Here is a 10110-nt window from a genome sequence, read left to right on the forward strand (position 1 = left end):
AACTTTTTGATTTTTAACTACAAGAGGCTTGGGGGTAAGTATCATAATTCAGAGTTCAGGAACTCTAAAAATCTTAATCTGGCCCTGTATTGCCAAATCTAACACAAAGCTTCAATATGTAATTACGTGGATGGCTATGAATTTATTGCTGCCTTCCCTACTGGGACTATAAATTCTTTAAGCCAGTGACCATATCTTTTGTCCTTAAAAAGTACATGACCTCATAGAAAGGTACTCCTGAAACACTGGTTAAATGAAATAAAACTGAATTGAATACATTCCCTAGGTCTCTTATGATATTATTTCCTGATATAGAAATATATCCCAGGAGGAAATGTTCTTCATAATAGAAGTATGATTGAATTATTAATTTTAAACAGGGGTTTCAAAGGTTAGATACCAAATATTGAGGGCTTTAGCTTAGCATGTGAGATATCAGGGACACAGACTTATTACTTCTCCCCCCTTCCTACCTGGACACCTCTAGAAATTGAAGCTAACATAATTCCCTGCCCTGTTAGGTAATACTGGGACCAGGCAAATTTTTCTATTAATTCTATGTTACCCAACACTGAGACAAGGTTTAAAAAACTTGGCTGCTTGTGGAAAAATACTTGGTCCTAGAAGATGAGACCCATGTCAGGACCCTTGCTCTGTTGGGCCTCCTAACTGACAGCCATTACGTCATAGACTCAGTCTATCCCAACCAGTTCCACACCATGTAAAACCCAGTCCACACCATGTAAAACACCCTTTCCCTAAACCTCCCGTTTTAGACATTACTGAGGCTTTGTCATTGTGGGTGGTCTCTTACTGGGACGGGTCCAATAAATAGCTTTGCTTCATCAATGAATTTTTCTGATAGGAAATTGACAGTTGGCTTGATCTCTCTTTGTGGGACCTCTCTTATGAAAGAAATACCTTCTTTCAGATATTTTATTTTTAAAACGTATCAAGGTATAAATCATATTTATAAGACTTGACCTGATTTTATTTTGTACATGGAACTAAATCAGCACACAGAATAAAAACTTCAGTCGCCTCTCTGTTGTTCCCATATATTTCATATTTATAAAATAAATAAAACAATAAAACTTGGTTTGGTTAATTATAATAATATGAAATCATAATTTTCTTTCTAAGCTAAAAAGAGTGAATAGAAGAGAAAGAAAGAAACAACTTACTCATTCCTTGCACAGATGTCTATTCAATGCCTTCTATGGGACAGGCTCTATACTAGGTGCTATATTATGGTTGAGGGGGATGGAAAATAAACAAAGTAATATATAGGAACTATATAGAGAATAAGAAGTGCTATTTAAACAAAAGTTATTTATAAAATAATCAATAAGTAGTTAAAAAAATAGAACTTCAGGAAAAAAGAATCTTCTAGTTCTTTGAACTAAGCATTTTAAAATGCTACTAGCTTACCTACTCAGAGAAATGTCAACACCCAGGCTGTGGGCTATATTCTTTGTAGGGATCTTTGGTACAAAGCAACATCCAGACTGGTTATGAGATTGAAAGCCAGCACTGTCATCTCTTTGGAAAGAAAACCCTGTTGCACGTGTACATAAAATATTATACTTAATACTCCATTAATTGGAAAGAGAGTTGAGGATGGATTCTAACTCTTGGCAATAAAAGGCCAACAGGAGGGGAAAAAAACCCAAAAAGCTAAACACAGCATTTTCTTAATTGGGAGAGACTTACAACACTACACTGTATCCATTTGTCAGGGAATAAGCCAGAATGGCCCTTTGTGCAGAAAATGATTTCAAGTTAATTAATTAGACACTTAATTGGGGAAATTACCATATTGCATCTAGAAAATAAAATTAAAGAGATGTGTACATTTCCCCATTTGTTTGTTTTGTCTTTTTTCAAACTTATGAGTTAAGCATTTGATTTCCATATTTCAATTACTGGTGGAAGGGCATGGATAAACCATAAACAGTAATCAGCCAGACTGATAGTACAGATTCCCACAGAAACGGCATCGGGGTTAATGAATAGTTATAGGATACGTTGGCAGACTTTCAAGAATACCTAATACTGGTCTAAATTAACCTCCTGAGTAACTCAGTCTACCACACGCAGGGATGGGAGGTTACAGGAAGGCTGTCTGGCCGCGCTCCGGCCTCTGCGGAGAGCAGAGAGGTTTTATAGGAACTGGAGATAATGGCCACTGTGCAGTAAACATCTGCACTTCAAGTAAATTTGCTTCAAGTCTTCTGTATTCTTCATCAGTGACCAAAACACCAAACAAACAAACAAACAAATACCCTTCTTAAGAAATTTCTCAGAACATACTTAAAATTTCTTCTCAGACTGATTTTCTTCACCGTGAGCTCACTGACCCCAGCCAGACTGAGACCTGGGATGCTCACCAGAGCCTCTAAACACACACACAGGGAGTCAGTGCTTAAAGGGGAAGGGTTGAGGTAACAACAGAGGAGGATGTCCTGGTAGCACCCCCTGAGCTCCCTGGTAGGTACTTTGTTTCCCCAGAACTCCAAAGCTGGGGGAAGTAGTAGTGATCAGGAATCAAATTTCTATTGTGTCAATACATAGATTTTTTTCCCCTTCTGGATTCTTTCTTTCCCTTCTCAACCCTTGTATCTATCAAACCCAAAAATAATTTTGGATAGAGATACCAGCTTGGGAAGGGAGGAGGAATAGCAGCATACACCTGGGCTGGCCTCTAAGCTTACTTACTAAGTTACTTACTTTTGTTACTTACTGTAACATACCATAAGCAAACCAAGCAGGAAAATTAAGCAATTAAGCTATCTAACCCTCACTACCAAAAAAAATTATTTAAATGTCCATGTGCAATGTTTCTGGTCAGGTTACAGCTGAAAAAAAAATCAGATATCTCTATCTTATAATTTTATTCTTATTGATTTATATTTCATAGTTCCTTTCCCTGTATGATTTGAAAGCAATTTACAGAAAGAGAGAGAGAGAAGGGATTGCTCTTAATGAGAAGTTGTCAGGTTAAACTGATTTCAATTCTGCCTAAAATAAGTTAACACATGACCAAAGGATAAACTGATTCTGCTTCTTATCCAACAAAGCTTTAGTGTAAATTATCCTTCTAGGTTTGACTTTTAAAGGTTAGCTGAAATAGGAGGACGGTTGGGAAATACCAGCACATAAATAATGTAGGAAGATTAAGGCAAATTCGGACAAGTTCCTTTCTAAAAAAATAAAGAAAAGATTTAACCTCAGTTGCCGGGAGCCGCACCGGCCTCGCTGGATGACATAGTCACAGGGAGGAAATAGCAGCGTCTGCACAGCTCCTGCCATGAGAAGTGAAACTGGCATCTCCTTCTGCTACTGGCTCATGTTGAGAATGAGCCTGCTGGTACTGATTAGGCCTCACAATATTCCAAATCAGACCAATATTCCCGACACTGATACCTCATGAGAAGGAGCATACTCCTACCATACAAAGGAGATTTTTAGATCAAAGCACTATAGAAGTTCGTCAGAAGACTCTTCCAATAGGTCCCAATAGGTAGATGTGCAACATAGAGTATGAAGGAGTTAAATACACAAGACTTGCATATAAGTATGGACCAGAGAAGAGGGGCCTAATTTGGAAATAAGAAATGGAAAGCAAGGACAGAACGTAAGTCCCTTCCCAAGGTCCACATTCTACAAATACCCACCTTGTACTGACCTCTGTTATGAGAATGGATAAGAAATAGAAACCCAGGTGCAAGGCTACGCACATAGGGCCCCCACTGTGCTTACGTCAAGAAAAAAAAAAAAAAGGAAGGGGCTTGCTCAAGCAACTTGTTAACAAGCATTCCTTCTCTTGTGGTTAATGAGCTAGGTAAAATAACTCCTAGCCTATCTATATACAACTTAACCTATGTTTTAATTCTAGCACTACTAACTTAAATAATGTGTATGTTATCCTGGTTTTTTGTTTTTTTTTTTTTTTTTACTAAAAACATCCTGTTATTCTCTTGGTTATAAGATTTACTCAACCTCACTGTAAGTACATTACATGACTCGGTTGTAACTTGTTAATTAAAAATAAAGTCATAAATATTGTCAAAAGACCAACTTGTGCAATATAAGATACATTTGTTACTTTCTTAGTCTGGGGGACTGATCCCAAGAATGAATGAAATGGTCCTACAAGAATACTTCTGAAAAACCTGTTTCTGCACTCTTGCTGAAAAAAGCATCTTATCACAAAAAATTGGCCACTGTAAAATATTTATTTTCTGATGTCATGTTATGGCTTGACCTATAAATAATGACACCAAAATCAACAGGACAGAGATGTCTGCCTGGTGATCAGAAAGAAACCTGCGGCTCTCTCATCTCGCTTGTGCTCACACCGTCCGTCCTTCAGGGACCCTGGACCACTGGAGCTGGACGCCGGCATTCAGTGGTGAGAAGATGTGGATCCATCCAGAGTGTAACTAAAAACCTTTTTGAACCTCACCTGGTTCTGCTTTAATGTGGACACGAGTTTCTGCAATGTGATATTTTCTTCTTCCAGCTCAGTGTAGTCCTGAAGGAGGCGGGCTTCTCGGAATTTATATTCTCGGATTTCATCCTTCATCCGTATTCTCTGTAGCTCCACCATCTCATTGTTCTGAAACAACAGAATACATAGTCAACATAAACTTTCTTATGCTAGGTTTTACAAAGTGCAGATACCTTGGTGGTTAAAGATAACAATAATAAATTATCTCATAGAATGTGTATCAGTAACACCTTTTTACAGATGGCAATGTAGTGATATTTGTCAAAACTTTTAAAGCACATACACAAGATCCAGCAATTCTACACTGAAAAATCACTCTTAAATCTATTTTCATAGAGAAAAATAAATCCACGTATATTTACACAAAGAATTGGAAAGAGTGTAAATGTTTGCTATCAGGGAAAAATGCAATAAAGAATCAGGCATCTGCTAAATTGAGCACTATAAAATTATTTTAAAAAATGAGAAAAGAGAGGAACTTTATACACTGAAAGAGAAATATAGCCATGATATATATGAAATATAAAAGAAAATTACAGGTTAGTACACATACAGTACCAACTTTCCACACTTCAAGGGGGATGGGGGCTGTCCATCCACACGTTTCCCAATAAGCCACGTGGTCTGACCTGCCTCTGTCCAGTCCTTGGTCATTCACTGCAGCCTCAGTAGCTTTCCTCATGCCTCCCAACCATGATGGACTTGCCAGCTTATCCTGCCTTGAGCCCTTTGCACTTTCCCTACCAGAACTTCTTGCTTCCAGATCAAGGGTTCTTCCCCCCGCCTCCACTATTTATTTATTTTTTTGAGAGAGAGAGAGAGAGAGAGAGAGAGAGAGAGAGATTGATTGATCAGGGTAGAGGCAGAGAGAGGGAGACACAGAATCTGAAGCAGGTCCAGGCTCCAAGCTGTCAGCACAGAGCCTGACACAGGACTTGAACCCACAGAACATGACATCATGACCTGAGCTGAAGTTGGAGGCTCAACAGACTGAGCCACCCAGGTGCCCCCAGATCAGGGGTTCTTAACCGCATTTGTGCCATGGCCCTCTTTGACAACATGTTGAAGGTGATGAAGCTGTCCTCAGAATAATATTTTAAAGGGAAGTGAAAGGGTTCAGAGCATGCCACCCCCAAAATGCTACTTTGCCTACTGATTATTTTGAGCTGCAGGCCCTTAAGAAACAGCCATTGCAGGGAAGGGCTCTCTGCCCTCTCCCTTTCTGCCTAAGAGCAGGACACGGAATTGCCCCTGAGAAGGGTGCGCTCCCTGTACTGGAAGAGAAGAACATTCTTATTAGCACAGTGTCGGCACCAAAATGGACCTGTGCAAACAAATCCACTAAAATAACCCTGATATTCCATTGTTCCTCCATACATTTCCTAGTCACTCTTCCACAATGTATGGCCCCTAGCCCAATTTATCATATCTTGTCACATCCCCACATTTTATCATCTTTTGTAAAAAGGTTTATAAGTTTTGGGGCCTAATGGCTTCTTTGGGTCCTCATTTTCCTTCTAAAGCCTCCTGCATATACATTAAAAAAGTGAATTTGTATGCTTTCTTCTTGTTAATCTGTCTTATAGCTTACATATGTCTTATATAATATGTCTTATGTTTAATTCTTTGGCTCAGGCAAAGAGAGGCGGGAAAAAAAAGCTTATGCTTTGACAGGATAACAAAGGATACTGATTATTAAAATTAAATTAATATAATATTTTTTAAATTACAATATGGTAATCAGGTCACTTATTATAGTAATGGTCCCCAGTTGATCATACTTCCCTGTGCAGTCTCCTCTCAAGCTGACTCTGAGCTGGCCTCCGGCTTGCTTTGACCACAGAAGGTGATGGGAGTGAGGTGGGATTTCTGAGCCTGAGCCTCAGGAAGCCGTGGCAGCTCTCCTGGGACGCTGCCACTGTGTAAGGCTCCTGTAGGAGCCGTGCGGTCCAGCCCACAGTCAGCATCAGCTGCCAAGCACAGAGGGAGACTCTGGGGACTGTCCTGCTCCGTTGAGCCACCAGGCGACAAGCAACCACATGAGTGACTACAAGCAAGTCCGTAAGAACTGCTCAGCTGAGAACAACCCAAATGACTGATCCACAAAATCACAGAGAGCTCTTTAAAGCCTCTAAATGCTGGTGTGATTCCACAGTAATGCCAACTGACACAGTACCTACGAGTGCTCCTTTATTAACACAGGGTAATAATCAGATTTAGTGGCACATCTAAGAAATACCATAATTTCAAGGCAATGACGATATTTCAAAATACCTGCAAGAACGAAGATTTGGTATGAAAATACTGATCAAAAAATAACAGGTCATGCTAATACTACTGAGGTTTGATGCCTGCATTCACTTGGAAGACCATGTTAAATTTCAGCCTGATTTTAGTGAACACAGAAATGTAGTTATTTTTTCCACCCAAGCTTCCCATCAAGTATCCTGAATTCTATCCACACTCTGAAGACCCACGTCAAAAAACTCTTCTGCTCCTACTTGTCATTTAGGTCTCAATTCAAATGTCATCTCCTCAGAGGGACCTTCACTAAACAGCAAAAAAGACAGCTCTCTGGCCCTCCCCTCCCTTCACCCTATGTGATTTACTTTATCCATCAGCATTTATCATCTGGTAGGTGCTCAAAAAATTACCGCTGAAAGAACAGCCCTAATCATTACTTGAAATCATTCACTCGCCTTTTATACTTTTGACATTAAATTTCCTTTTTCATCTGAACTTAATGAACCTTTTCTGTATTGTTTATCGACGTGTCCCTAATCCCTGGCAAATTTTAGGCCCTTATAACCATGGAATGAACAACAAAACAGGAATACAAATAGGGTAACTCAAAATTTAAAGAATATCATTGCTGTGATGATGGCTTTTGGTCTTGCATTGTTTGAGTGGGGACCGAAGGAGGAATGACACTCATTGAAATAAAACATACCTAAATCTGTGGAATAACTAGACCTGTTATAATTCTTCTTCACTATATAGTCCAGCAACCTGGAGGCAGAAATGTTACTTTATTCCCTGATCCTTGGACGATACTTTGTGCACACATGCTCAATAAGTAAAGAATGAAAAATAGCAGAGTTTAGCTATAAAGACAAATTATAATACTTCATTAAATTCTTATATTTTGCAGAACATGAGGCCTTGAAATAATATTTTTCTATTTCTTGAAAAACATACCATTAACTAAGTGATATATATTTATTTAATCTTCCATATTTACCTACATAAAGATGTGAAGAAGTCTGATAAACTGAAGGCCAGTCATTTATATAAAATTGTAAAGAAAAATGTTGATAGAAGAGATGTTATAAAATGTGAATGTAGACATTGTAAAAAAAAAAATGTAATGACTAGAAGCCTAGCTTGTATACACTGGGAATTAACCATAAAACCTTATACAGTAAGATGGTAAATGTCAAACAAATTTAAGTCCACAGTAAAGCTAATGAGGATCACCAACAAACAACTCATAAAATGGCTAATGAAAACTCCTGATGCTAATTAAGAAAAAGGAGGAGCTGCACTGGGAGACAGGGTAAATTGAAAGACTAGCTAACAATGAAACAGACATAAAGCCCGAAGGAGGAAAACTCATCTTCTGTATTCTTTTTAATGTTTATTTATTTTTGAGAGAGAGAGAGGGAGAGAGAACATGTGTGTGCAGGGGAGGAGCAGAGAGAGAGGGAGACAGAGGATTCCAAGCAGTCTCCACTCGGAGAGCAGTGCACCTGATGCAGGGTTCAAACTCATGAACCATGAGCTCATGACCTGAACAGAAGTCAGACCCATGACTGACTGAGCCACCCAGGTGCCCTTGGTCTTATGTATTTTGCTAGAAGTCCTTGTTTTTTGAATTTTTTAAAACCTTTAAAAAAAACCACACATTTACTTTTGAGAGAGAGACAGAGCATGAGCAGGGGAGGATTTCTTTATGTGCAAATAATACATTCCTTCTATTATTGGTCAGAAGAAAATATAAGCATTTGTTACCACAAATGTGTAAAAAATAATGCCTTCCAGTTCTATAGCTCTTAATCTTTTATAAGTTATATTCACTGTCACATTAGGTCTTTATAATAGCTTGTGTGAGAAGGGAGATAGAACCTCTAGTTTACTCATCTGTAAAATGGGGATCATAATACTTAACGTTATGTAGTAATTGTAAGGATTTAATAATGTAACAAGGGGAAAGGAGCAGAGATGCCAGACACACAGAGAATTTACCATAACACAACATAACAAGTGTTGTTACAGAGGCTCATACCAACAAGGCTGAGCAGTCAATTACTACTGGTTGAGTCAGCGAAAGCCTTACAAAGGAAGTTACATTTGAGCAGATCTTGAAGGACACACAGAGTTAACTAAATCGATAAAGAGGACAGCCCTTCCAGTCAGAAGTAAAATTTGGAAACAAAAGCAGAGTCATATTTGTGTTGTCATACCCAATGGTCAGATTGGGCCATTAAAGAGGGAATCAGTAAAGATAGAGCTCTGACAGAGGGATTAAAAGAGAAATTCACAAAAATCTAGAAAATAGTCAATTATTTTCAGTTTAGGTCTAAGTGCAGTATTATTCCATACAATTAAATGTTAAATTAAAGACCAGTGTTGTTAATCTATGAGATGGAGTTCGAACCAAAATGTTCTCAGTGCTTAGAACATTTCAAGTCCTTAAAGGGGCTGCAGGTTAGAAAATAGTGCAGCTTGGTGTGATTGGAGCAAAGTAACTTGAGACAATTTTGCAGCAAATTCTATGTTAAACAAAGGAATCTGGGGAATGAAACATCGAAGTCTCTTAGGCAAAGCAGCCATGTGATCAGACTTCAGTTTGACAAGTGGCCCTGCTTAGAGCGGGGAGGGTGGGCTGTAAGAAGAGAGAGTCCCAGAATGAACTTGAGCAGCCACTCCAAGAGTCAACGTGAGAGAGCTAGGAATATAGAGGGACACTGCAGCTAGGATGACTGACATAAGAAATGAAGAGGGGGGAGGAGTTAGGATAAAGGCACCTAAATCGAGCTGTAAGAAGAAAAGACATTTATGACAATGTTAATGTGAGAGTTAGTGATGTGGCTTATAAAGTTATAAGTAGGATTAATTCGGATAGTCAAAGTAAGAACTTCTGATCTGGGAACAGAGTAAAGGAAGACAGCTGCTCTCGTTTGAGTGGAAAAAGCTGCAAAGGGGGAACCGATGGGGTATTTCTCGCTTCTCTGTCACAGAGTCGCCACCACCAGGCAGTTTGCTTATTTTCCTTCCCTTGCCAAAAAGTAATACTTCTCTCAGTTGGTAAGAGTCACGGACCATTGTTCTCTTTGCCTCTTTCTGGCCAAGAATTCTGTGCCCAATCCCTGGCATTGGGTAGCCGAGGAAAGTATAGGGGTGGGGAACAGAGAGGAAAAGGGGTGACCTACTTTAACCCAAGGGAACCCACTGACATTGCCGCCTGCACGGCCCCAACTCTGCATGCCTTAGGACAAGCGCATGCTTTACTTGAGGATTCCATACGCACAAGTCTCTGAGTTTCTCTTCTGCAAGGCAAGAAGGATGGGGCCCCTAAATGACAGATCCATGGGACC

The 10110-nt window shown here is 39.2% G+C and overlaps 1 protein-coding gene across 1 annotated transcript in view; it reads right to left on the reverse strand.

Moving 5' to 3' along the window:
- The window catches only part of BICD1 (BICD cargo adaptor 1), a 225426-nt gene that overhangs the window by 58440 nt on the left and 156876 nt on the right, over window positions 1–10110 (reverse strand). The window contains exon 3 of the mRNA XM_029955516.1: window positions 4469–4621. Coding sequence (XP_029811376.1) covers window positions 4469–4621 — 153 coding nt within the window. The remainder of the gene's footprint in view (window positions 1–4468; window positions 4622–10110) is intronic.

This window comes from Suricata suricatta, chromosome 10 (genome assembly GCF_006229205.1).
Source record: "Suricata suricatta isolate VVHF042 chromosome 10, meerkat_22Aug2017_6uvM2_HiC, whole genome shotgun sequence".
NCBI lineage: Eukaryota > Metazoa > Chordata > Mammalia > Carnivora > Herpestidae > Suricata > Suricata suricatta.